Raw genomic sequence first — 27,394 nt, 5'->3', positions numbered from 1 at the left:
TCCATCAGCTGGGGCACACACCCTCCTCCCCAAAGGAGCAAAACCCAGATTATAAATAATTTCATTTTATTCTCTGTACAAAACTCAACCTATGAAAATAAAGTTTGCAAAAGGCAAAGTAGTATGTGAGCCTCAGAAGCCGGGAGGCTAGTGCACCCTGATCTACATTATGTACAAGTCTCCCCAGAAGGGGTTGAAGCGCCTTGGGGCAGGACTCCTTTTGCAGGCCTGGAAGTTCCCATTGGCCCTCTCGCTTAGCGAAGCGTACCCATTCCCGGTCTAGACAGGAAGGGAAAAGCCACCTAGGTGCCCGCCCACAATGGAAGTGGCGCAGAGCCGGCTAGCCCCTGCAACCCTCCGGTCGGCCACCAGAGGTCAGCACTGTCCCGGCCACCGCTCACAGGAAACGAGAGCGAGCTAGGGTGGTGGGGTCATGCCCCAACGCCTCCCAAAGCGAAAGACAAAGGTCCCCCGAGGGTTCCCACACTCCAGGGACAATGAGGCCAAGGCTGAACCATGGAGACCAAGGTCTACGGTGCTGCCTTTGGCCTTCAAGGTTCAGACCCAGATCACAGGCCGCTTGGGGCCGAGGCACAGGAAACAGAAACACAAGGGCCAGGAAAAGCCACCAAGAGTCTAGCTGGAGGTGACGGTGGTCCCGCCGCCCAGGCGCATGAGCATCTGCTGGCAGTCGTGCAGCAGCCGGCGATCGCCCAGCTTCTCCAGTGTCCGTGCTGCCTCGGCCAGCATGCCTACACGCTGCCCCGGTGCCGACAGGAAGCCAGGTGGCAGGTAGCAGGAGGCCAGCAACAGGGCCTCAGCATGCTCCCGCCGAGTGGGCCGTGGCTCCAACTCCGCAACTGCTGCTGGGCCTGTGCAGAGGAGCTGTGTCAGCCAGGTCGAAGTCTGGCCACAGCTGCCCAGAGCAGGAGAAGCCAGGGCACTGATGCTTGTATTATACCTAAGCATACCGGGTTTGCACTTCCCCCTCTCTCCACCCCAATCTCAGGCACACAGGTGAAGCTTCAGACCCCTCCCTAGACCTCTCTCCACCCTAATCTCAGGCACACAGGTGAAGCTTCAGACTCCTCTCTAGAGCCTATCCCGTAGAACATGGACTCAGGGCCATGCCTGTGCAGTGGTGTGTCCCATGAATGACGGTCACCCCCAACCAATTTCTCATGAAAGGTATAGCCATCAGGCTACCTGGGCAAGGAAACCATCCCAACATGTGTAGCTGTCCCTTACCTCCTTTGCTGCCCAGGCCTGTCCGCCGCCTCAGACTGCGGTCCAGAAGCTGGTGTGTTCGCGTAGGGCTGGCCCCTGCCATCAGCCGGGCAGTGGCCTCATGTAGGAACACCTGGGCAAGTAGGGTTGGAAGAGTCCAGGTTCAGGACTCCACACACACACTGCTTCATGTCCCCAGTGTGAAGCAGAGGGGCCTGCCAGCACTCACCCTCCGCATGGCAGGCCGGAAGCTCTGTGCCAAACGCCTCAAGCCACTCAGATCCCGCTGGAAGCCACGCAGCTCAAGGGCAGAGGCCTGCATCCCGCTATTGGTGCCCTGGGACATCTGGGTGGGTGTGGGAGGTTGCTGCTGCCTCCACAGGCTGGTACGCACCACAAGGAGCAGGTCACACAGGAACAGCTGCACAGCCTGAAGATGGCAGGTGACTGGGGTCATGGGGGCTCCAGCTCTGGGAGGGGCAGGGTGGGGGGCCACGGTGCCAGGGGCTGGCCCCGGGCTGCACTGCCGAGGCACTGCACCCGCCTCACACACATGCAATGCAACAGCAATGCACCACGGGGCCGCCCGCCTCTCTACTAGGCCCCCACGCCCACCCACCAGGGGAGCAGCCACCCAGCCCTCTCCCTACACCATCTCCCATCCCACTCCTGGGCATGGAGAAATTGAAGCCAGATAGGGATAGCCATCCTCCCCTGGACTCAAGCCTTAGCCAAAAAGCAAAGTCAGCTGGCTGCAGTCCTGCAATGCATGGGCTGGTCCCACAGTCTTCTGCTGCCCCTGAGGGGGAATGACCGGGGAATGGAAAACCATGATCCCCTAGCCCTGCCAGGCCCCTGGCGCTGCCCCTTACCTTGTCAATGGAGCTGCTAACTGGGGTGGTGGCCAAGCTGTCCCGCAGGTATCCACTGGCCTTCTCACAGATGGTCAGGCTGGCCGGGGTAGACTCTGCCTTAGCACAGCCCAGCAAGGCCCGGGCAGCCTTGAAGGAGTACAGAGCCGCCCTGGGCAGGGGTCTCCTGTTGGGGGCAGGGGCAGAGGAGTATATATCAGACTATGCCACAGGCCCTAACTCCCCGCTACCCTGCTTCTGGCTTCCTGGGGGAGAAAGGGTGGTGACTCCACCTCACAGAACAGAGGCTGGTGAAAGCACAACGCCAAGGGGCCAGGGAGGGTTGGGCCCAGGGCCATGGCAGAGAAGTCCAGCTGTGTACTCACTCAGACTCCTGCAGGGCACGGGGCAGGTGCTCCACCAGTGGATACAGCCTCTCAGCCGCCTCCTCATCCCGCCGCAGCCAGTGGATCACCACAGCTGTCAGCGAGGCCCACCACTTGGCCACTGGGTCTGTGCCTGCAGAGGAAGGAGATCGCTAAGCCCTCAGCCATTCTGTGCCCAGGGCTGACCAGGGATCCAGGGCTGAGCAGGGATCCAGGGCAGGGGCACCTGTGTTGGCAGCCATGCTGGAGTTGATGGAGAGGCTGCAGGCAGGAGTGCTGGCAGCATCACAGCAGCTATTCAGTAGCTGGAGGTACCCAAGGGCATCTGAGAACTCTCTGTTATAGGAAAGATTGGGTGTCAAGAAGATGGCAGGGGTTCTGGAGGGGTGCTGGCCCTCCCCCCTACCCTGCTCCAACAGCACAGCCTGACCCCCTAGCTCTGCAAAGTGCCACTGTCTCCTCCTGCCAGGCTGGTGGGGAAAATGAGATCCAGAGAGGAACTAAGGACACATAGTGAGTAGACAGCAGCCCAGGCTCTGGCCACCTACACAGGTCCCTGGACATAGCCATTCTCAGACAGACATGCTGGAGGTGTCTTGCCTAAGAGAAGGGCACACAGACACTCACCTGTCCCCATCAGCTGAGCCAGGGTTGGGGCTGGGCTGGGCCATACAGTTCAGTGCCTGCTCCAAGAGATGTTCACGGAATAGCTGAGTCACCTGGGCCAGGGGGTCCACTGTGGGAAGGAGTGGATGAGTGGGACAGGGGTTGGGAGCCCTACCCCTCCTCTCCATGTTCACCTCTACATATTAGGGTTTTTTTCCCCAGCAGGCCAGTCAGACCTAGGGCAGGTCAGAAGTGCTGGCTTGGCTCTGGGAGCATCCCCCACCAAAGACAGAGGGAAGCTGGTAGATAAATACCCAAGCTACTGCCCAGTAGGATAAGAGGGAGGCCTGCCCTCGCTGCCTCCAAAATGTACCTGCTTGACTGGGGGCTTTTACTGGCTCTGCCCCCTCCCTGTCTCACTTCCTCACTCATCAGTGATGCCTAGAGGGGCTGTCCACCTGCCCTCCTAGAATAGAGGCCTCACCAGCCATTCCCCTTCCTGCAGCCCCCACAGCAGGGAGATGGACTGGGATGGGCAGAGACATCCAGAGATGCAGGGGTGAGGGTCAGGACAGGACAGGGCGGGATGAGAGAGCACCTGTGTTTCCAGGCAAGCTGTACAGGCTCTCCCGCGGGGCACTGCGCACAGCCCAGTCCCCATCCACGAAGAAACGGTGGCCCATGGGATGGCAGAGCCACTGCATGGCAAGAGGCACTGAGCCACTCTGTGCCAGGCAGGCCTGGCGTGCACTGCTGAGGAAAAAACGCTGTGGGGGAAGGAGCTGGACTGTCACACTGGATAGAGGTGGGGGTTCAAACCCAGACCTGGCCCCAGGTTGGCCTGTAGCCCACCTGGTACCAGCCACCTCATCCTGACAGCCCCTTGCCAGGACCCTCTGGGAGAACTGCAAAGATAAGCCCCCAGCCCTCCACCCACTTACTGTCAGAAAATGCAAGGACCGTGGGAGACTGGTCTTGACTCTCAGCGCAGCTGCCACATAGATCTCTGCCAGCGTTACCACAGACATGGCATCCCCTGCACACTCTGCCAGATTCAGGGCACTCAGTGCCAGGTTGGTGGCAGTGAGGTGCCCGCCTGTGTACTTTCCTGGAAAGCAGATGGACGTGAGGCTGGGCGTGTGCTGAGGTGGCAGAGAGCCCCTGAGGCCCCGCTCCATGCCCACTCATACCCATGGTATGCAGCTGGTGCAGCTTATGGTACACAAGGGCCGCATTTCGAGTGCTAGCACGTGCATCAGCCTGCAGGGTGCAGTCCCTTTGCAGACCCCCTGCCCAGCCCGCCAGCCAGCGGCCCACCCAGAGACGCTGTAGCAGGTGGCGGATAAGGTTCCAGAGCAGGCTACAGGCCAAGTCCAGGTGGGAAGTGGGCAGGGGCCGTCCCAGTGCCCTCAGGGCCAACCACAGCTGCTGTGTAGCCTGGGCAAAGTCCCCCTGAGGAGGAAGATTTTTTTCAGGTGACAAGAGATCAGAGCATCTCCCCTCTATCTCATAAGAGCCCTCCACCTCAGGCTCTCGAGTCACTGGGGGTCTGAGAGACAGGAGTGGGGACAACAGGGCAGGTGTGTGGTGTGCACAGAGAGCAGGGAACAGGGGCTAACACCCAGCACTTTCCCAGCCAGGGGCCCTGGTGCTGCCTAGGTCCCTCCCCTATCCACCCTGCCCCAGGCAGACCCTCACCCGGGCCAGATCCAAGTCAGCCTGCTTGCGATGCCTCCAGAAGTCCACAGCAGGGCCAGAGTGGGGCCGTGTGACTGGTTCTCCATAAACAAAGAGCAGCACCAAGGAGGCCAGTACCAGCAGCCCATTGAGGAGCCAGACTAGTGGGGGCAGCAGCCACTGGGCCCAGCCAGGGCCATCTGTGGGCAGAGGGAAGGGCTGGGAACCCAGGTCCCAGGAAATGCAGAGTCCCAAACCCACAAACCTAGGGCCTACAGCCCCAAGTGACCTCCCCAAGAATGTCCAGGCTAGTCTGTCCTACCTCTGCCCTCGGTGCCCAGCATGTTGCGCCCAGGACTGTGGTAGACACTGGTGGCATCCGAGGGGTCAGGAACTTTCCAGCCCCCTAGCAGGGAGGCCAACGGGTTGCAGGATAGGCAAAGGAAAACAAGTGTGCACAAGGCCAGGCGGGAGCGGTCCAGCATGCCTCGGCTCTGCTCTGGCTGCACCTGGTTAGGGGCAGGCAGCTTGGTGAGGGCTGAGCCTGAGGAGCCTCAGAGAGCAAGGGACTGGGTAGGACGCCACCTTGTGGAACCCCACCCAGCTTCAGGCCTGTTATTCCATCTATAAAATGGAAGTAGGATCTATTAGGGGTCTCCTCCTGATCCTGTCCTGGGGCTCAGGGGTTATTGCTGGGAGTGGGGAAGGGGCTGGCATTGCAAGGCCCAACCTGGTTGTCCTCGAACACTGGGCTCTCAGGCTCCGAGTCACTACCACTGCCACTGCTGCCACTGCTCCTGCTACCAAGGGACAAAGGGCTGCTCTGGGAAGGTGAGCCTGCATCTGAGGGTGGTGGTGTCAGTGTGTCTTCCACCTCAGTCTTCACACCCTCCATGAGCACATCTGTGTTTCCTCCACTGCCATAGGTCGACACCAGATCCTTCAGGGATTCTGTAGGCCAAAAAGGAACAGAGCTGGGCGAGAAGGCTGCATATACTACCCCAAATCAGAGTTTAGGGTCCTAGGTCTGGGGGTGGGGAGCTGGCCCCAGAATCAGGGACAGGGCTAGGTTAGGGCCCGAGGAGGAGGTAGGGCCTTGCTAGGGCAAGAGCTGACCAAAGGACTGGAGCTGAAGGTGAGGCAAAGCCGAAGAGGGAGCCAGTGGCAAGGTCAGAGCTGAGGCAGGGTAGGGCTGGAGGAAGAGCCAAAGGCAGGGGCAGATCAGGCTGGACTCACTGCTCTTTTGGGCAGCGGCACGCAGGCTCAGGTTCTCTTGCTTAAGTTTCTGGTTGCTGTGTTGCAGAAAGCGAATGTAGTCTATGGCTTTGCGCAAGACGGCAGATTTATTCAGCTGTAGGAGTGGGGAGAGCATGCAGGTGGCCAGTCAGGCTGGCAGGAGGCACTTAACAAGGAGGTGAGGAGCTGCTTTGTGTCACAGCTGCCTCAGGACCTTTACACTTGTTCCTTTTACTTGGAACGTTCCTCTGCAGTAGTACCTGCCTCCCAGGATAGGCATAACATCTAATGTGAAACTCATGCAGCAGTGTGTGGCTAGCTGCCACTATCATCACTGTCTTCTGGCCATACTCGCTTTCTCCTTCCAGTCTTTGCTCAGACAGCATCTTAGGGAGGCCCTTCCTGATTGCCTGATTGAGATTTGCAACTCCTAGCACCCCTACCTGCTTTGTTTCCACCCTAGCATACTTTAACTCAGGGTGGGTCCAACCTTTTGGAAGAATAAGAGTTGTCTTGGGCCACACAGCAAACACACAAACACTAACAAAGCTGATTAGCAGAAAAAAAGTCTGTACATACTTCTCATAATACCAGACACCACAGATAAGTAAAGAGTTCTCACAGAATCAGCATGTGGCCTTCAGGCTGCAGGTTGGGCACCCAGCAGTCTAGCAGTCTAACACTTCCTTAGTCCTTCTGTTTAAGGGCCATCTCCACCACCAGAATGGCAGTTCCTCCCCCAGGGCAGGATTTCTGTCTGTCTTGCTCACTGCTGCAATGCCCATGCCTAGAGCTGCCCCTCCTTTGTTCAGGAGGCGCAGAGTAAAGTTTAACAGGGTAAACGTAATAAATGGGCTGGCCAGGCCCCCGTAGGTCGAAGCCCATCCTTCTCATCCTCCCAGTTGCCCTCCAGCTGCTCCTTCCCCAGGGCTTCCCAAGTCTGTGCTTCTGCCCACACCTTTGCCTCAGCGCCCACCACCAGGTCCTTGAGCTCGACAATCTTGTCATTGATGGAGGACCGGTAGCGCTTCTCAATGGCATTGTGAGCTGTGCGCTTCTCACCACGGCTCTGGGCTGAGCCTGGGGCCTTGCTGCTGCCACCTGCCAGCCGGTTAATGGGCAGCTTGTCAGCATCCACAACCAGTGGGACTGTTGCCAGGATGGTTCCACCACTCACCAGGGTCTGCAGGAACAGGTAGGTGTTAGCAGGGACATGAGCGTGTGCAGACCCCACACTCCCTGGCCCTGCCCATACCACCCACCTGCAAGGGCCCTGTTTGCATGGCTGTGCCAGGGACCAGGGGGCTGAGGCCCGCCGCCTTCACAGTGGCCCCCACATCTGTCTTCATGGCCGCAAGGAGCAGTGAATCTGCCTTGATGAAGTGAGGCTGCAGCAGGACCTGGTGGGTGGTAGAGGGCTTGGCCATGAGCTGTGTCCAAGCCAGGGGCTTCCACCTCCCCAACACTTGGCAGACCTCCTCACCGGGACCTGCTGGATCTGTGAAGCCACAGTGGTTGTTCCTGGGGCTGCGGTGGGGGCAGCTGCGGCTGTCAGTAGCTGCTGGGGGGCTGTACTCTGGACCTGGGTGTGCAAGGAGATGGGCGGGACTCCTGGTGGGGAAGCCAGTGGCAGGCTGGGCAGTGGCTGCTGGGTGCTCACAGGAGGGGTCCCTGCAGAGATAAAGCCTAGGGCTGTGGGCACAGGCCACCCTCATCCACTTTCAACCCACTCTTCAGGTCTCTATCACCATGTGGCCTTGGATGAGTCAGTAGCTCCGTGGCTTCCTCTCTAGACAACTCCTGCCAGGCCTCCAGAGGAAGGCAGCAACAAGAGCCAAGCACTGTGGAGACCAGTTTCCCAAGCCTGCAAATGCCTCTACTAAGGCCACAGTGAACTCCTATTCCTGTGCTCCTGGCAGCCCCACCCTGGCTGTCCCATCTGCCATACACGCCCCTTACCTGTAGAGAAGCCTCCAGGAGGGCTAGGGTAGCTCAACACAGGGGTGGAACTGAACTGCAGTGGGGCTGGGCCTGGAAAACTCTGAGAGAGGAGGGCCCCTGGCAAGGGCTGTGGGGTGGGGGTCTGCAGGATGCTGAGTGGCACTGACTCTTCCTTGATACCTGGCTCGGCGGGGAAAGTGGGTACGGATGAGTACATCTTCAATGGGGTGGGTGTGGACTGAGGAGGGGACAAGGGTGAGGGTGCTGCCTTGGGTCCCCCCAGGAAGCCTTCAAGAGGGGAGCTCAATGTGGTAGGAGGTGGGGACAAGCTGCCCGGAGAGCTGGCATCAGGGCTGGCCGGGTCTGTGCCTCCTGCCCCATCCCCAGCATAGGGTGGGTCAAATAGGCCAGGGAAGTCACTCTCTTGGTTGTTGATGAGCTGAAGCATGTCTAGGAAAAGAAGAAGAGGGGTGTGAGTGACAGTGAGTGGAAATTAGCCCCCAAACAGGGCATCACATATTTGCATGAGCACATCTATTTGTACCCCTCTTGTCTGCACACAGCTATATACAGGTGGGCAATGCCACAGCACAAAATGGCACCCACAGGCACTGATACTCCAGACAGATAGCTCTCCCATGGCCCTTGTTCACAACCTTATCCCTCAGGCTGGGGCTGAGGAGGGGTCAGGCCCAAGAATTCAGACTTCAGAGCCTGAGCTCTTCCCACCACCCAATATTTGCCTGATTATCTGACAATATCCTCAGTCCACAGCAAATAGCAGGCTCATGTTCATTCATTCTTTCACTCATTCATTCAGTGTGTGTGTGCCAAGTGCCCAAGATACAATGGGCACTGTTCCTGGCCATGAACAAGACAGATAAAAATCCCTACCTACGCTCGGCGCCTGTGGCTCAAGCGGCTAAGGTACCAGCCACATACACCTGCGCTGGGGGGTTTGAATCCAGCCCAGGCCCACCAAACAACAATGACAGCTGCAACCAAAAAATAGATGGGCGTTGTGGCAGGTGCCTGTAGTCCCAGCTACCTGGGAGGTGGAGGCAGGAGAATCGCTTGAGTCCAGGAGTTGGAGGTTGCTATGAGCTGTGACACCACGGCACTCTACCCAGGGTGACAGCTTGAGGCTCTGTCTCAAAAAAAAAAAAAACAAAAAACCCTGTCTAGAACCAGGTAACCTTCTGGGGAGCTGGGAATGTCCTGTACCTTGATGTGGATGTTGGTAAACTTTTACTCCCATCTTCACGGACTATATACTCTTGAAGACATAACCCCTGAGTCCTCACACACTTGCACAAGCGTACATCCATGTCACACTATGGACTCAACCAGCTTCCAAGTGCTTTTCCAGGAAGATGACAAGCTCTTCCAGACAGCCTTTCCTGCCCTCTCCATGCTCCATCACTGCCCCTACTCCAGGACCTAGCTTGGCAAAGGGGCATCCCCCCTTGCCCAGGACAAAAGGAATCCAGGGGTCCAGGTACAGCCTTGCTCTGGCCCCACTAGGGCCTTGGGTTGTCATTCTGTGAAAGTGCCATGTCTCACAGATCTTATAGGCCCCGTCCTTGGGAAGGAGATGGGACAGAGTAACCACAGGGAAGAGGCAGCCTAAAGGAGGTGGAAAACGAGCAGAGAAGACCTTTATATGAGTGCAGTGGGCCCCACACCCCAGCCACCAGCCACCAGCCACTTCATCTCTTCCTTCAAGGCTGCTACTACCCTTTTCCCCGAAAATAAGACAGTGTCTTATTTTAAAGTGTACTCCCAAAGATGTGCTAGGTCTTATTTTCAGGGGACATCTTATCTTTCCTATAAATAGGTCTTATTTTCGGAGGATGTCTTATTTTCGGGGAAACAGGGTAGCAGGGTTTTCTGGGCACAGCATGTGAGAGAGGAACTGAGAGGCTGCTGAGGAGTGGATAACCTACCGCTTCTTTTTTTTTTTTGTAGAGACAGAGTCTCACTGTACCGCCCCCAGTAACCTACCGCTTCTATAAGGGGAGGAGAGAAACATAGGGAGAGGCAGGGCTGGCTTGAGGTGATGGAGTCCTCCATGAGCAGACCACCTGTGCAGCTCGGGCCCTGCTCCTTCCATGGCACTGTGGGCTCCCCAAGGAGATATGGCAAACCAGGAAGTTGCCCAAGAAGATCCCAGGTCAGAGCAGGGTCGTCCTCCATGCTAAGAGGACTCAAAGGAGGTGGGGACCTATGTCAATAAGGTGGGTCTGGGCCAAGAGCAAGGCCCACTCCAGAGCCATGCACATTGATGTGGCCAGGCTGGACCCCTAATCCTCTTGACACACAGCTCTAAGAAGGTAGTGTGATTATCAGCCCCATTCTATAGATGAAGAAAGTAAGTTGTAGAGAGGCAACCTGATGGCCTAAGTTCTTATCGAGCCTGAGACAAAACTGACTCCAGACCCTATCTGACCCCAATGCCCTAACCACTAGCCACTATCATAGTCTGCCTCAGATGATTAGCTCATCTCATCTTGGAGACAAAAAAGGACACTGAGGTTCAGAGAGGACCACAAGCAGCAGCCCAAGAGTATGCTGTGGGATTCAAATCCAAATGCTATTGTGTAACTTTCCTTACCACACCAAGAAGCTAAAAAGCAAAACTGCCATCACCAACCCATTACTCAATGGAACAGACTGAGGCTCAGGGCAGAGGCAGCTGCTGGCTACGTAGTCAATCAGTGTGTCTCTTGTGTGTTCTGGGGACAAGCCCAGGCCCTACCTGCAGCCAAACAGTCTCAGGACCCCGGCCTAGTCATTCAGGACTTTGGTTTCACCTCTATAAAAGCAGGTGCTGTCTGTCCTGACTCCTTCCTCCTCATACAGACTGGGACATACTTGCCACTTCAGCCCAGCCAGGCCATAGGTCCTCTCCTCTCGCTGGCAATTAACAGCTCCCTGGCTCAGCCTACAGCCCTCTAACCCACTCACAGTGGCCACCCACTGGGTCAGAGGACCCATGAACACAATACTAGGGGCCCCAGTGCTCTCAGGGAACCTAGCCTGAGCTCTCAGTCCCACCCACAACCTACATGTGATTGAGCCTGGCCCAGCGGCCTCCCCTCACTGGGTCTCAGTTTCCTCATCTGTACAACAGAAAAGATCAAGCTCTTCTTGGCAGAGCTGCCTGAGACTTTGCCCAGCTGGCGCAGAGTGGGAACTGAACACTGTCTACCGACAGCCGCCTGGACAGGAGAGTTACTGCAGGAAGGGACCTCCCTAAGGGCACTGACAGAGCAAGATTGGGGTGGCAGGCTCAGCCATCCCGGGGGGATCCTTAAATAGAAGCCCTCCTGGTTAGTGGGCCCTCCAGGTTTATTCAGGTCATAAAGTCATAATGTACTTTCAATGCCAGAATCTTCTACCCCTTACCCCAGTCCATGTGAGCCACTTTGACAGATGGGGGAAACTGAGGCCCTAAAAGAAAAACTGATGATATTGACAAATTAGGACTGCTGCCCTCTGCCTGGACAGTTTAAGATACCTACACTAAGCAGAGCCACCCAACAGGTGGAACCTCCTGGCAGGACAACAGGCCCTGCCCCAGATGTGGAGAATCCCCTTAGGTGCTGCTGTCCGGTCTCTAATTGAACTCTTCCCTTGGTTTGCAGGAGGGAATCATTGAGGTTGGGGTGGGTGGTCCACACTTCCCCAGTTGGCCGGGAATGGGCACCCCCTCTCCCTCGGAAGGGGCTCCTTCCCACTTGAGTTGCATAGTCTCCATGTCGGCCCCCCACACCGTGAGAAACCCAGAGGCATTGTAATAAAGGGGTAGGGGTCTTCCGAAAAATACCTTCAAACGTGCAATCCATGGCGCTGTGGTCTGCACCCACCCCCTCGGGGCGTCCAAGCGGCTGACTCCCGCCCCTCCCTGCGCCCACTTCACCTGTCAAGGCTGGGCTGAGTTTTGAAGCCGGCTGAGCGCGGCTGCCCTCCCGCCCCACCTCGCCCTCAGCCCCCGCCCCTCCATTAGGCCCCGCCCATAACACTCCCCCAGGCCGCGGGCCGGGCATGGGGTGAGCGCGCGCAGCCAATCAGCGGTCGCGTCTCCGCCTCACTAGGACCCCGCCCCGCCCCGCCTACCCTCCCACCCCCAACCCCAGGACCGCGGCCGGGACTTGGGTTTCACCCCACGGCGCTGAATTGGGCCGGGGTTACTAGAGGGCGTCCGCCTTTAACCCGCTGGGCGCCAGTATCCACAGGGGTTACTGGCGGTCACTCCCTGCTCCCGCCCCCTAAGTTTCGGGGTCAGGGCAGGGAAGATGCCCCAACACCCTGAAACTCTGTGTTCGAAATCATTCGCTCGCTGAAATTGCCTTGACTGCTCTAAGCCTCAGTACACTTCCCCAGAAAAATAGGGCACTCAGATCTCCTAGACACCGAATAGTAGAAGAAAGAGAGATAACACAGGTACAGCACTGAGTAAGCAAAAAGCGCTTAATTAAAACCAAACTCTTCTGCTGGTGGCTGAGGTGGGTACGGAGACCTCCCACTCCTGGGGCAGCCGCAGGATGTGGCCACCTCCCACTCCGGTAGGGGGGGAGTTGCTGATGGTCTGGGATAGAGGAAACCACCGCAGATAACAGGTCACTTTGGGAAACTGAGACCCAAAGTGAGGAAGGGAAACTCTACCCCAAATTATACATAGGGGGTCTCCTGACTTCCATCACCAATGTCTCTCTGTGGGGTCAGTGAAGTCTGACCTCCCTCAAGATCTCACAGTCCTCTCACTTGCTATTTATTGTAAGGGCCTGGGAGGCCAGAAAGGGACCCGGTCTCTGGGTCAGAGGTAGGCAAGGAGGGGTGACAGGTTCTGGGGGTCTTTTGAAGGGATGCCTGTGTCCGTCTCCCCTTCTGTTAAAGGTAAAAGTTCAACACACACACAGATGATCAGAGGCCTGGCCAGCAGCTCAGGCTTTACAGACAAACAAACCACTAGCCTGGCCCACAGTGTGGGTGGCTATTCCCTGGGTGAATTGGAAGGTGGCTGAACCCTGGGCAGGCAGGCCCAGTAACTCAGGGGTCAGTGTTGGGGGCTGAAGCCCCAACTCCTGTCCCTTTTCACAAGCCTAAGCAGGAAAATTCAGCCATGAATCCCTCACACCCATTCCCCCACCCCTCTCCAGATCCTTTTCCATGGCCTTCACATGTTCCAGGACAACAGGCAGGTTCCAGGACAACAGACTGTCCTATCCCCACCCTCACTCACGCTCCTTCACCTCCAAAACTAAACGAAGTCTTGCTCTTGGAAAAGACTCCGACCTCACATGTGTGAGGTAAGACAGGGAAGAGTCTTTGACCCAAAAGCACAATGAGCACTGAACTCCAGGCCTGGGAGTTCCCCAAAGCAGACCCTCCCTCAGTTTCTGAGCCAGAATGTGGCAGATACTCACCTGAGACTGGCTCAAGCCTGTGCCCTCCCCTTTCTTTGTTTTTTCATTTCTCTCATCATCCTGCTCTGCCCCCATCCTAGGGCACTGAGGAGGGGGAGGAAGAGAACATTGCTCACTGAGCCCCTGAGGGCAGCAGGAGTCAGGGAAGACTTCCAGAGAAGGGATGTGACTCAGGAAGGGAAGGCTGGCCTGCAGGTAGAGGGCACAGCCTAAACTAATATTAGGAAGGGGCTGGTGACATGTGGAGGGAGTGACAAGATCCTATCTCTCTCTCTCTCCTAGAATCTGCTGGCCAGTTTCTGCAGGAGCTAAATTTCAGGGTTAAGACTGGATCAAGAGCCAGCCCCATAGCCTGCCCCAGAGATAGAGCCAAGTAGGAGGATCTGAGGCAGCTTACCAAGGCCTGATCTTCCCCCAGCCCCCAAATTGCTCTGTGACCTGGGCAGTCCACTCCCCCTCTCTGAGCCTCTATCATGGTCTCCACCCCTAAAATTCTCAGAGGTGAAGATTCCAGGAGAGCAAATTTATGAAGCACCTACCACTCAGCAGGTTTTAGCAAAGGTTAGTTCCCTCTGTAGCAACTGGAAAGGTCTAAAGATGGAAAGTCAGGTAGTGAGTTCCCTGATGCAGTATTCAAGCTGGAACTCCATGACCATTTAATGGGAAGGTAAAGGGGAGTTACCAGGACCTGACTAGCATAAGCAAGTGTCACCCAGGCTGCACAATTTAAGGAAGTGCTTCTTTCCCCTCACCTTGGTCCCTGTCCTAGAAGCCAGGCTCACCCATTTCAGAGGGGTGAGCTGAGCACCGGCTTACCTAGGAACACTGGGAAGGTGCTTCAGGTTCCTGTGTACTCTCTGAATATGGAGAAGAGCAGCATAGACTGCAGGCCTCACTGGGCCCCTCTGGCCCCCAGCTTTCACCTTCTCAGGCTTGTGAACCCCCAATAACCCCTCCCAAGCCTGGATTCCTCTTTTTTCTCCTCTCCTACCCTGATTCTATCAGGATTCCAGGGGAAACCTGCAACCCAACCCCACCCGCCCCTAATGGTTCTACCTTCAGACCCCTCTTTGAAGGCAGATGGGGGCAGCATTTAAAGACTAGGCCTGTTGATTCTGTGAGGCCAGGACAGAAATCATGAGAGTGCCTCAGATCACAAACATGCAGCACACAGCTCTGACCAGCACAGAAGCCTACAGCTCCTTTCCATCTTCACTAGGCCTTGAACCCCAAACACAGGGCATGCTCTCCTGGGACATGAGCTTACCACCTTCCCACACAGCCTGGTCCACAAAGCCCAGATCCAACTCTTTCACAGAATCCACTTGCCCTTCCCTAAGCATCCACTGTGTGCCACCCTGAGCCAGGTGCAGGGGTATAGGTATAGGTGCACAAGGCTTATCCTCATGGAGTTGATGTGCATGCAGGTGGTGATGAGCACCATGAAGAAACTGAGGCAAGGTAAAGAAAGTGTGAGGGGCCATTGTAGACAAAGGGGTCAAGGCAGGCCTGTCTGAGGAGGTGACATCTTAGTGGAAGCCTGAATGAAATAAGGGAGGAGGCCAGAAGAGAGGACTGAAGAAACAGAATGTGCAAAGGTGGCACAAGCATGTGATTATGGGACATCAAGGAAGCCAAAGTGACTGGGGCAGAGGGAGTGAGGGGGCTGGAGGTCAAGGAGGTAGCCGCAGAGCTGGAATTCCAGTCCAGGTTAGTCTGTCACCTAAGCTAAGGACCCTGATTCTCCAGGTCATGGGTGGAAAGGGATTTGCAAGCTGACCCATGCAATGCAGATCACAAAGTGTGCACTGTTGAGAGGGTCAATGTTGTAAGTGGTAGTGTGGCAGCAACACATGGGAAGACAGTGGCTTAACGGCTCCCCAGAGCACACCCCCACCCTACCTGCCTGATGGAAGCTGCAGGATGGGTGGGCACCTGGCTCCAAGTACCAGGTTGCATCCTGCCTGCTGTCCTGATCCCACCTAGTACCTCCTTAATCCTCCTGATAACTCAGGTCATCAGGTTCTGGTGTCCTTAACTGGTCATGTATGCAGCAGGGCACAGGCTGCCCTTTGTGCACTCAAGGCTGCCCCAGGGGAACTGTGTGTGCCAAATCTTCCCAGAATGGGATGGGCTGATGGCTGGAGCCCCAGGCATACCTGAGCATGGCTCTCCTGATGGATGAGGAAATTAAGGCTCAGAGAGAAGCCATATGCCCAAAGTCCCACAGCTGCCAAGGGTAGAATCTGGGACTCAAACTCAGTTCTGATGACCCTAGAACTCAGTCTTCAGCTCCAGCCTGCCAGGAACAGGAGTGAGCCCCAAATGCAGCCTGGCTCTGCCCTTGCCAACTGTTGTCACTTGTCACAGCTCAGTTAGGAGACAACATAGGGCTCTTTAAGTCTCAGCTCTGGCACTGTCTTCTCCCTGAGTCCTTCCTAACCACCCCCGCCGCACTCCCCAACTCCCAGGCCTGTTCCACCTCCCTTGCCAAATCAAAGGCCTGAAAGGGCCAAGGCCTGAACTAACTCTGTGACCCCAGCCTCACCCAGACAGCCACTACCACCACTGTCCCCTGCTGTCTTCCCCCTAGCAATCTCAGTCCCACTCACCACGCCTGGCTTTTCTTGTCTGCTTTCTGAACATATCGTGGTATTTAATGCCCAGGCTGTTCCCTCTGCCAGAAATGCCCTTTCTTTCCACTGTCATTTGTCCACCTGGCACAGTCCTATTCTTAACTCAAAACTTGCTCTGATGAGCCCCTGGTTGCTTCCCTCCTCTGTGCCACTCCACACACCTGACCACACTGTCCTGGGCAATGGGCAATTTCAGTTACACTTCCTCGTGCTATATCACTCTAAACAGAACTGTAAGTTGGACATTACTTACACAAGATACTAGTCAGCACCAATTCAGACTCTTTGAGTTGCAGGCCTGGAATGCACACTTATCATTCTATAGCAGCTGGAAAATATCCTTGGGCCCAGTGCAGTGGCAATTCTGGGGGCAGTCACCTGCTGCTGGGCAATTGTCCACAGTCTAAATAGCAGTGCTGTGCATTTCTTCATATAGATTATATGTATTTCTCCCTTTGGAGTTGTTTCCCTGCAGCTTGTTTTAAAATTGAAGTGAAGGCAGCAAGATGTTTTTTTAGAGCTGCCAGCTGCTCTTGGGGAAAGATAAGCCCCTTTACAACCTCTCCCATAATGTAATCCCTTTCCTCACAGCATCACCAGCACTGGGTTTTATGGCTTTTACATACTTTTGGTTGCTTTGCTTAGTCAAGGCTGTGACTGGAAACTTGAAGGCACTTTCATTTGCATTTCCAAGGCTGACTTTCTAGGGTCAAAGGGCACATCCACCATGGCCAGCCATTCAGAAATACCCAGTACGCTCTGCCCCTCCTCCCCTAACAAGAGGAGTATTTCCTCAGTAGATTCTTCCTCACATGTCTCTCTGCTTATTCACCCATTTCAGCTGCCTGCCACTGAGCCTGGGCCACTGCAGGCTGAGGGGGAGGGGGGAGGGGGCTGTGAGGGAGTCACCTGTCCTTGTCTGCAAGATGGGTGAGGAAGTGACAATGGCATTGCTACGGTCCTTTCCAGCTCTAGTCTCTTATCTTTAATGGAAGCTAAGGACAGGGTGCTTGTTTCCTGTGGTGGGGGTGGGAGGGCTCCCCTCCCCACCAACCTGGTTCAGCCCTACCTTGTCTCACACAGAGACCCAGAATGCTCAGAACTTAGGACCAAAGCCTGGAAAATCCTAGAAACTTCTAGCACAGGTTTCTCAGATAATCACTGCTAATATATGTTGAACTAAACATATCAGTTGCCAGGTACTGGTTAAGTGCTCTAAATGGTGATAATAATAAAACTAACTGGCACTAGTTCAACAATTACTATCTGCATGTACTGCTTAAGTCTTCACCCTAATTAGTTTATTTGATCCCCACAACTCTACGGAACTGGTTCTGGTATTGTTCCTATTATACCGACGAGAACATGAAAGTCACGGAGGCCAAGCTTCTTATCCAAGGTCATGCAACAGGGCTAAATGTAAAGGCTCCTGGGCCCCAGCCTTCTAGCTACAGGGAGCAATGGGATCCCAGAGCCCTGGTAGGGGCAGCCAGGAGAGGCAAGGCTCCCTTGGTGAAGCTGGAGTAGGGGTGGGAGTCAATTGGGACAGGAGCTTAAACAGGGTTCCAAGTCAGAGTAGGCCTCTCCAGGCCATAAATTCTCCTGAGTAGGATGAATTCTCCTATCTCAGCTCCCACAAGTCTGAGTGGGGAACCCACACATGGAGCCAGCCTCAAAGATTCCCTTCCCTGGACCCACTCCCAGCAACCTCCTTCCCACAACCCAGCACTGTCTCCTCAGAGGCTAAGTAGGGCTAAACCCCTATTGGGGTCAGAGGCAGCAAATCTTACAGCTCCCAATTCTTGCAGGGGAAGATTCCTGCAGTTCAAGAGGGCAGGGTACTTTCCTTAGGAGAAACTGCAATTCAAGACCACACTGGGAGGGCTTTCTGCTGCCCTAAGGTTGGACAGACTGGATACCAAGAGGCAGAAAAAGGGACAGGAAGGGGAATACATCTGATAGGCTCCTTTCTGACCCCACTCCTGGTGGGTAGAGCAGGACAGAGCAGGCTGTACCTATGAAGTGGGTTCTGGATGAATGGGCAATGTCAAAGGAGGGGCACGTCTGGCAACCTTGCAAGTGTTGAATTTCACACTGACATAAGAGAACTTTATCTTTGGGGGGTGGGGAGGGAAACGGATGGTTTGAGACCTGGGGAGTTATGTGCAGAGAGCTGGGCAGTAACCAGCCTAGAGCTGTGTCTTCTAAGGACTGCTCATGCTTGGGGAGATTAGAAAGAGAACTGGGGCATAAGGCATCCTGGTGAGAAGTGTGAGGTGGCAGAGTGGGCCCTCAATGTGCCCTTTCCATCTGGGCTGGCCAGCCAAACACAGACTGGAAGCAAAGGTCCCACATAACTGAGCTGGGAGAAAGCACCACTCAAAGCAAGGTGGGGCTGGCAGAGAGAAGGTAAAGTGAGGTCCGGGAGAGCTTCTGAGAAACAACCTTTGACCAGGGCTTGGAAGACGTCTGTGATGCAGTAGATAAAAAGCAGATATGGAGGAATCTAGACAGAGGAAAGAGAACTCTTAGCTCCCTTCCCAGAGCTCGACCAGAATTGTCTCCATTTGCCTCTTCTGTATTTATAAGCTTGTGCAAGATCTCATAAATTAATCCTCAATAGGAAGGTGAAGATTGCCACAGGCTTAATAATAATCCCCAACATGTGTAAGGGCCGCTCTCATGTTCCATCCTCTCCCCACTGCCACAAAAGATCCTGAAGCACAGAGCAAGAAAGGAAGGCCCGAGAGGAGATGGAGCTCATCAAAGTCTGGGTGCAAAGGAAGGACTCAAATCCAGGGACCACTATGCCCAAGGCAGTACCTTCACCCATGGATATTGGGGCTCATGGTGGCAGCTCCACCCTCAAATCCATTCACATGACAGAATTTGACCAAGGTAGGCAGCAGGACTGGGCAGGACTGCAGGCCCTCAGCTGGCTCCTTGATACGAGCTCATAGTCTCATGACTCAAGGGCTGCCCTGGGCTAGAAGGGGAGGCAGCCACATGGCCTCTGACCCCTCTATGACCCACTCCCATGCCCCCAGCATAACCCCACATGAAGCAGACTCCCTCAACTTCACAGACCCAGGTCTAAGATCTCAGTAGTTAAGAGCTCAGGAGTAAAAACTTTAGCCTCTGGAACCTACAGCCTGGGTTTGAATCCTGGTTCTGCCATGATCTGGCTGTGTAACCATGAGCAAGTCACTTAGTCTCTCTGTTCTGTTCCACAAGGCCCTCATCTTCATCATAAGTCTTTCCATTTGGAGTTGCCACAAGGATTCAATGAGATCAACACATTGCCTAGAACATAGTAAATGCTCAATTAGTGTTCACTATTCATGTTATGACCTTTTACCTTGGCAGCCAAAGAGAACTTAAAATACACAACTTGAGCATAGCACACCCCTGCTCCAATCCCCCATTGCCTCCCAGCCAGTCAGCTCCTCATCCTGGCACCTGAGGCCTGCCTGGCCCACCTCTCATCTCTTGTGCCTCTTAGGGACCTGGCCTTCCCACCTCAAGTTACCTCTCTCTAGACCATATCAACCTGCCCAGAGGCTTTGTAGAGGCTTCAAAAGAAAGCTCAGCCTCTGACCAACAAGTCCCCTCCCAAAGCCTCAGCCTACAGAACTAAATGAGAAACTGGGCAAAAACTAGCCGCAGGTATCCACTACAGCACATTTTATGAGGACAAAACCTACATGTCCATCAACAGGGAATTAGGCAGATAAATGAGGGAATCTGATTGTTGTCTGGTATTGTCATCACACCAAACAGGTATAGTCTGCTGTAAGCCAACGGTCCCTATTCTAATTTATTAAAAATATAGATTTGTGGTTGCATGAGGCTGTGGGTAGGAATGGGGAGTAATTTTAAACAGGTATGAGAGATCTTACTGCAGTGACGAAAATATTCTACAACTAGTAATGGTCATAGAGCTCCATAAATTTACTAAAAATCATTGAATGATACACTTAAAATGAATATATTTTATAGCATGGGAATTATATTTCAGTAAGTTTTTTTTTTTTAATTTTTTGTTGTTGTTGTTTTTTTGTAGAGACAGAGTCTCACTTTATGGCCCTCGGTAAAGTGCCGTGGCATCACAGCTCACAACAACCTCCAACTCCTGGGCTTAAGCGATTCTCTTGCCTCAGCCTCCCGAGTAGCTGGGACTACAGGCGCCTGCCACAACGCCCAGCTATTTTTTAGTTGCAGTTCAGCAGGAGCCGGGTTTGAACCCGCCACCCTCGGTATATGGGGCCGGCGCCCTACCAATTGAGCCACAGACGCCGCCCTCAATAAGGTTTTTTAAAAGCTAATGAAGAGTATACAGGTATCCCAAAACATACATACACACACCAGAGGAAATAATTCCTCATATAATTAACAGGATTTATCTCTGGACGATAGGTTTAAAGATTTTATTTTCTGGCTCGGCGCCTGTAGCTTAAGCTGCTAGGGCACCAGCCACATACATCAGAGCTGGCGGGTTCAAATCCAGCCCTGGTCCACCAAACAACAATGACAACTACAACCAAGAAATAGCTGAGCGTTGTGGTGGGAGCCTGTAGTCCCAGCTACTTGAGAGGCTGAGGCATGAGAATTGCTTAAGCCCAAGAGTTTGAGGTTGCTGTGAGCTGTGACACCATGGCACTCTACCCGGGGTGACAGCTTGAGACTCTGTCTCAAAAAACAAACAAACAAATAAATATTTTATTTTATTATTGCTCCCCTATATTTTCTAATTTTTCTACAATGAAAAAAGATGCATTATACAATTGGGGAAAAGAACAGGAAGTTTGAACACAAACTGAAAAATCCTCCACTGCAGTGGGCAAACCTTAGCCCCTTTGCCAGCAAGAAGGGGCTGCCTGGTTCTCAAGAGGCCCTGATTGTCCCCTCTTTCTCATAGCCTAAAGTTCAGGTCTAGTCTGGCCCCCAAAGTCCCCCTACAATGACTGTCCATCTCTGACCTTTGGGTCTTGAGAGACAATGTTTCATCCATGAATCAATACGAAAAACCTAGACATACCTTTGATTCTGTTGTCCAACTCCCCTACAAAAGGAGCATTTGAATCTGCATTTTTCCAGGAAGAGACTTAGGTTCAGAGAGTGAGAGGGCTTGAGCAGGTTAGCAAAGGATGTGAGTAGTGTCCAGGTTCAAGTCCTGACCCTAAAACCCATGTCCTCCCAGCTGGGTCATGGTGACTTTCAAGACTGCTCCCACTGGACTCAGTGCTATGGAACGAGTAGAATCAGGTCCAGATCCGCCTAGGGTTTAGGATTTCTGGGTTCATCACTCCAGAACGCAGTGAAGGACAATCTCTCATGCCAGGCCTTGGGGAGGCTGTTTTACAAAAGCCCCATTATCAAGATCTCTCCTCTGGGGTCCTCCCCTACACCAGCCCCAGGAGGAAGGGGCTGAGAAAGCCCTGGGGTAGGAAGCCCTCGGGACTAATCTATAAGACTGCAATAGGACAGGAGTGGGGGGGTCCTGTACTTTGATGTGTCTTGTCAACCCCAGGGTAGCTAGTGCCATTTCAGGCTGTGAGTCTAGGCAGCTTGTTCGTGTGACCTTAGCTTCGGTTTCCCCATCAACCAATTGCAACTTAGTGTTACTAAAACTCCTGCACAACAATCAGAGGCTAATTTGCTGTGGGGCTTTAGTTTGCCCTGTCCACAAAACGGAAGCAACAGTCCCTTGATTGGCACCTGGTGCCACTATTGGCCCCCAACCCCTTCTTTGTATAACAGAGTGATACTTTAAAGTCAGCGTAAGGAAGATGGCGCTGTAAGGAAGGGCTCTGGTGAGGCCTGGCCCTCACCTTCATTCCTCTCTCCGCCACCTCCCTTTCTTTGCAAGTTTCTAACTCCACAAACTCAGGCTCTACCTCAGGGCCTGTGCCCCGGCCTGGCAAACATCTTCCCCCGCTAATTGCGGCGCTGACCCTTAGGTCTCAGCTCAAGTCTCTGCTCAGGCCACCGGCCACTCTACCCAAAGTAGCCACATCCCTGCCCCATCGCAATGTGCCGCTAAGTAACTGTTAGCCGCTGTCCTACGGATTTTACGCTCCCAAGAAGAGGAGGAGCCTAGGTCTCTTTGTGAACCCTAAGTGCCCTAAGCGAGGCCCAGCAGTCAGCAGATGATCAAAAAATGTGAGCGGAAGCGATGCCCGTCGTGGACCCAGAGACCCTGACTCGAAGTGAGGAGGTGGGGGGGGGAAGAGCGAGAGGCAACACTCTGCGCACGCGCACGGACACCACCACCCCCCACCCCCCCGGCGCCGGCCAGCCCTCAGCCGAGCTGAACTCCCAGGCCAGAGGGAACGACCGCGAGTAACCCCGCACTGACGTCACGGCGGGGCGGGGCTTTGGCGACGCCCAGGTCTCAAACTCTACCCGCGGCCGCCACTGGGCAGGGAACTCACCCGCCAGACGGCTAAGGTCCCAGAACGACTAGAGACTCATGTGCCCCAGCCCAAGCCTGCCAAGGGACCCCGGCTCGGCGCTGCCTGGCCCCGGGAGCCCAAGACGCCAGGGCAGCTGCCGGGAGGTCGGTGCGGACCCCGGACACTGAGGGCCACAGCTTGCAGGCCAGAGACGCCGGGAAGCCCCGCGCATGTATAGCACAGAGCTGGCGCCCGCGGGAAAGACAAAGACAGGGGCGCCACCTGTGCCCCGCCATTCGTGTCGCCCGGCGCGGCTTCCAGCCCAGACGGCCCCGACGCACCTTCTATGTCGGACAGCAGCGCCGCGTCCAGATCGCACGGTTCGGCCAGAGCCTGCTCCAAAGCCGCCTCGCTGAAAGGCTGCTCGTCCATGGTGCAGTCGCCTCCTCCGGGCGGCCCGCCGGGCCCGCCGCCGCGCACTGTCCTTCCAGGGAGTGCCGCTGCCGCTTTCGCCGCGTGCTCGCGTCCCTCCCAGGCCTGGGTAGCAGCCCAACGCCCTCGAAAAGTTCCTCAGAAACTGGGTTCCCCCAGCTGCGGCTTGGCGAGGGCGGGCAGGCGAGGCGGGGCCTTTGGGAGGCCCCGCCTTACAGGGTAACCGGCCCCGCCCCACCTGGAAAGAATCGGGGACCCCGGCTGCCCAGTCTTTGCAGAAAACCGGCCCTCAGCCAGCACCTTGGTCAGAGTTCCCTCCAGCCACTGCAGGAGCTCGGGCAGGCCTCGGCCCTCTGTGGGCCTCAGTTTCTCCACTACCAAAAAAGGGGGCTGAGGGAAGCCCCAGGACTGGCCCCATCCCAAAGGTCTCTGGAGTTGGGAGTGGGATTCAACAAATCTCCCAGATCCAAGTTAGGCTGTTCTAGGTCCGCTGTGTGGCCCTGGGCCAATTACATCACTCTGTGCCTCAGTTTTCCTCATCTGTAACATGGGCCTAATGCTGCCTCTCTACCATCTGGCTGGGATTTGGGGGATGATATGGAGGAGACACAACCTGTGAGATCAGCTTGTCCCCTCCCTGCAAAGGAACAGGAAGACTGGCTTCCAGAGAGGAGAGTGGCTAAAGGCAAACCACATCCTCCTCACAAGTAGCCCTGCTCAAGGGTCCACCCCAGGACTTAACCCTACTCCACCCTCCTGGAAGAGGTTGGAATTTCCCATCCTGTCTTAATCTAGTTTCCTCCCAGATCCAGTTGTAGGGACAGGAGAGGGGGCCAACAGACTCAATCCAGCTCTTAAAGAGGAACACAAAGCCAGTGAGGGAACACAGCAAGGTGGGGCCTCAGGGTTGTCTGACTGCACAGACAGAAGGATGGAGGCCACAAGGAAGAGGCAGACTGCTTCAGACCTGGGCCAGGTTGCCCTGAATAATGACAGGCTGGGGCTAGGTTAGAGCAGCCAGCCTGGCCAAGGAGAGGCTTAGAAACAACCGTGGGCTCTGTGGCTTGGGGACAGAGCCAAATGGGGTTCTAGTGAGGTACACTGAAATAAACCAGAATCAACACGTAGGTATCTAAATGTGAGAAGGCAATGAGCTCCCTGTCCCAATGAGGTAGATTGAAATAAACCAAAGTCAACACTCTGCCTTCATAAAATAAGGCAGTAAGCTCCCTGTCCCTAGAGGTATGCAAGCACAGAGAAGCACCCCTAGCAGGAGCAGTCAAAGAAACTCAGGGGTCTGCTCCCCAGGCCTAGCCCTGGTCCCTTAATAAGTCAAACTGTCTTGAACTACTGCCTTGCTCGGATTCCCAATATAGCCTGTCTGACCACGCCCCCAGTGGGAGTAAAGTTAGTGGTACAGTTTAGAAGAGGGCTGCTGGGGGAGAAAGAAGCCACAGAGGCTCGAGTCCCTGGGGCTCAGCCTGGACACGCAGCTCTCTTTGTTTCTCTCCCAGAAGTGACTGCTGTGGAAAATTACCCAGATTACCAGGGTGATCAGAAGCCATGAGGGTCTCCAAAGCACATCTTCCTCACAAGTGGTCCTGCTCAAGGGTCCACCCAAGGCTTTGCTCTTCTCCAGATGAACTTCTGCCAGGGAAGGCAGGAAACAGATGGCCTTTCTTCAGTGCCAGTCCCCCAAACACCACTCCCCACCCCCAGGAGACACTGAAGGAGCCTTAGGAATCTGGTGGCTTCCCGAAAATTTAAACAGCTATTCCCAGGGAGAGACGTTAGAGTAGGAGCACGCTGGATGAAGCCTAAAGATATTTCTTCAGAGTCAGGCAGCTGATCTGGCTTTTCACCTTCTTGCTATGTGACCTGGAACCACTTCACTTTTTGGAGTCTCAGCTACTGTAAAATGGGAATAAACCTTCTTGCAGCTATCTGCAGAGCCAGGGAAGGTGTTTTGAAGTCATCATCACAACAGATTCTCTTCACTGTTTTTTGTTGTTGTTCTTTTGTTTTTTAGACATTGTCTCGCTCTGATTGTTGCCTGGGCTAGAGTGGTATGGCACAATCTAGCTCACTACAACCGCCAACTACTGGGTTCAAATGATTCTCCTGCCTCAGCCTCTGGAGTACCTGAGACCCCAGGTGGGTGGCTAATTTTTCTATTTTTAGATAGAACAGGGTCTCTGTCTTGCTTAGGCTGGTCTCAAACTCCTGACTCCAAGCCATCCTCCTGCCTTATTCTCCCAGAGTTCTAGGATTACAGCTGTGAGCCGCCATGCCTGGCCCAGCCTCACTATTCTTTAAATGACTTTACCACATATGCAAAGAATATAGCTCAATAAGTATACACTCCATAACTGCAGGAGTTAAGTGAAAGAGAAAGAAAGTAAATCAAGGTCAACAGGAGACCTATAGTCCAGAAATGCTAGTTGAAACTGAAACCTGATTGAACTCCCATGAGGTATAGTCCAAAGTGGGGCGAAAGGGCTTTCCATCTTTGCTTCATGATCTGGGATTACCAGGACAAACTACAAGGTGAGGGTGGGGCTCGTTTTTCAAGGGAACCTGCTTGTCTTGGCACACACAAGGAACGTGGACACAAACCCCTCTACCCTGGTATGGGTAGGAGGATGCAGGGGGGCCGGCCTGGCCAATAGTGACTCCTGCCAGCAGGTTCTGCACTGTGGACAATCACTGAGGGCTTCAATGTGCCGGATACTTTCCTTGTACCGCCTATTAACCCATTCATTTCTCCCAAAATCCTTAAGAGGATGGGGCTGTTACAAACTATCTCATTTTATTTACAAATGAAGAGATGAGGAAACTGAGGCAAGGGTAGGTGAAACGACTTGCCCAGGACCTCGCAGTGCTGTTACTCCTTATTTTGCCAGGGAAAGGACAGGCAGAGAGGCGGCCAGGCTCCGCGAGCGGGCAGGCGGGTCAGCTGCCCCGGATAGGGGCGCCGAGCCAGACAGGCCCCGCCCACAGGGGCCTGGCGTAGCCAATGGGCGTCTGGTCCGGAGTGGGGTGACGCGGCGTCAGCACGTAACTCCCGGGAGCCGGGCCCTGGGTCACGTGCGCCGCGCCAGTTGGATCCAAGGGGGCGGGGGTGGGGGAGGGGCGGCAGGGCGGTTGGCCGGGCCCAGTCTCCAGGCCAGACACCTGGCTGGGACTGCGGCCAGGTGTGCCTCTGGGAGAGCAGGACGGGCTGACCCGGGACCTCGGTTCTGCCAACTGGGAGATAGGGATTCGCGTCTACCCCCTTGCTCCCTGAGCGGCTTAGAGACTGTGAGGCAGCTTCTGTGGGGTTCGAGTTATTTTGGGCAGGCGTTCAGCACCACCAGGGCCCTTCCCAATCCTCTCTTCCTGCCAAGCTATGCCACCCTCAGTGCCACGAGCTCAGTGGTGGGTGGAAGGGCAGGCCCTTCGCAGGACGCCTGGGCTCTGCCACCTTCCACATTGCCTAGGAGCCTACTGAGACCCATCCCTACTCCTGGAGCCCCTGCCACCTTTTCTGGCGCTGCTTATCCTTCACTGCTGCGGGAGCTAAACTGGGACATACCCAGATTATGGCCCAGCGGCAGCTGTGGGAAGCAACAACAGGGAGCCAGGGTTCTCCTCCCCTTTTTCTCCTCTGTGTATAATGAAACCAGATGACCGTTGACATGGATGATTCTGGTCCTGAATAAACCTTCTGCTCTGATTCCAGTCTGGCCCCTGCTGTGAGCTGGCAAGTCTTTTCCAGCCCTCCATGATCTGTTCTGTCCCCCAGACCCACTGCTGAGGCTCACAGCATAGTGGGACCTCGAGGTCATGATGGGCCCCTCAACAAGCCCTCCTCAGGAGAGGTAGTTGAAGCCCAAAGCCTGCCACTCAGTGAGGGCTGAGAATGAAGAGAGGGACACCTGTTTCCTGCAGGCCTACTGGCCGTGCTGGGGAGGCCAAGAGCAGATTGAATGAAGGTCCAGTGGGGGCAGGTAGAATCAGAGGATACCACAGGCATCGTCTGATCTCCACAGGCCAAATCAGGTCATAAGTTGATTATGGCCGTGCGTGGTGGCTCATGCCTATAATCCTACCACTTGGGAGGCTGAGGCAGGTGGATTGCCTGAGTTCACAGGTTTGAGACCAGCCTGAGCCAGAGCGAGACACCATCTCTAAAAAATAGCCAGGTGTTGGGACGATGCCTGTGGCTCAAGGGAGTAGGATGCCGGCCCCATTATACCGGAGGTGGCTGGTTCAAACCCGGCTCTGGCCAAAAAACTGCAAAAAAAAAAAAAAAACAAAAAAACAGCCAGGTGTTATGTCAAGCGCTTGTAGTCCAAGCTGCTTGGGAGGCTGAGGCAAGAGGATCACTTGAGCCCAAGAGTTTGAGGTTGCTGTGAGCTAAGATGCCTTGGCGGCACTCTACCAAAGGTGACCCAAGTGAGACTCTGTCTCAAAAAAAATAAAGTTGAGCAGTGCCTATGGCTCAAAGGGGTAGGGCACCGGCCCCATATGCCGGAGGTGGCAGGTTCAAACCCAGCCCCGGCCAAAAAAATAAAATAAAGTTAATTATGACTGTGA

The 27,394-nt window shown here is 54.8% G+C and overlaps 1 protein-coding gene across 4 annotated transcripts; it reads right to left on the bottom strand.

Annotated features, from left to right (window-relative positions):
• Positions 1–49: 49 nt before the first annotated feature.
• SREBF1 (sterol regulatory element binding transcription factor 1) lies at positions 50–22,984 on the bottom strand. Of its 4 annotated transcripts, XM_053570679.1 has the most exons (20): positions 22,726–22,984; positions 11,754–11,846; positions 7,943–8,374; positions 7,467–7,654; positions 7,246–7,383; positions 6,942–7,166; positions 5,984–6,098; positions 5,478–5,698; positions 5,070–5,256; positions 4,769–4,947; positions 4,261–4,522; positions 4,012–4,178; positions 3,669–3,837; positions 3,092–3,200; positions 2,691–2,800; positions 2,465–2,597; positions 2,100–2,265; positions 1,457–1,657; positions 1,249–1,360; positions 50–872 (listed from the first exon to the last, which is right to left on the bottom strand). In XM_053570679.1, the coding sequence occupies exons 1-20, from the start codon at positions 22,814–22,816 to the stop codon at positions 637–639; spliced, it is 3,534 nt and encodes a 1,177-aa protein (XP_053426654.1). In that variant the 5' UTR covers positions 22,817–22,984; the 3' UTR covers positions 50–636. The 4 variants fall into 4 exon arrangements, with proteins under 4 accessions (XP_053426654.1, XP_053426651.1, XP_053426653.1 ...); XM_053570676.1 differs by lacking the exon at positions 11,754–11,846 and having other exon boundaries at positions 22,726–22,982; XM_053570678.1 differs by lacking the exons at positions 11,754–11,846; positions 22,726–22,984 and adding an exon at positions 13,354–13,503.
• Positions 22,985–27,394: the final 4,410 nt, after the last annotated feature.

This window comes from Nycticebus coucang, chromosome 18 (assembly GCF_027406575.1).
Source record: "Nycticebus coucang isolate mNycCou1 chromosome 18, mNycCou1.pri, whole genome shotgun sequence".
NCBI lineage: Eukaryota > Metazoa > Chordata > Mammalia > Primates > Lorisidae > Nycticebus > Nycticebus coucang.
The sequence above is the reverse complement of the archived record's forward strand: the minus strand, read 5'-3'. Positions and strand labels throughout refer to the sequence as shown.

Bases quoted from the DNA above. Each gene is read 5' to 3' on its own strand.
- SREBF1 (XM_053570679.1), bottom strand. From the start codon at position 22,816: ATGGACGAGCAGCCTTTCAGCGAGGCGGCTTTGGAGCAGGCTCTGGCC. The intron at 5,699-5,983 runs GTGAGTCCAGCC...TTTGGCCTACAG, and splicing joins TGCCGCTGCCCAAAAGAGCA to AATCCCTGAAGGATCTGGTG. The intron at 4,948-5,069 runs GTAGGACAGACT...CTCTGCCCACAG, and splicing joins GCTGGGCACCGAGGGCAGAG to ATGGCCCTGGCTGGGCCCAG.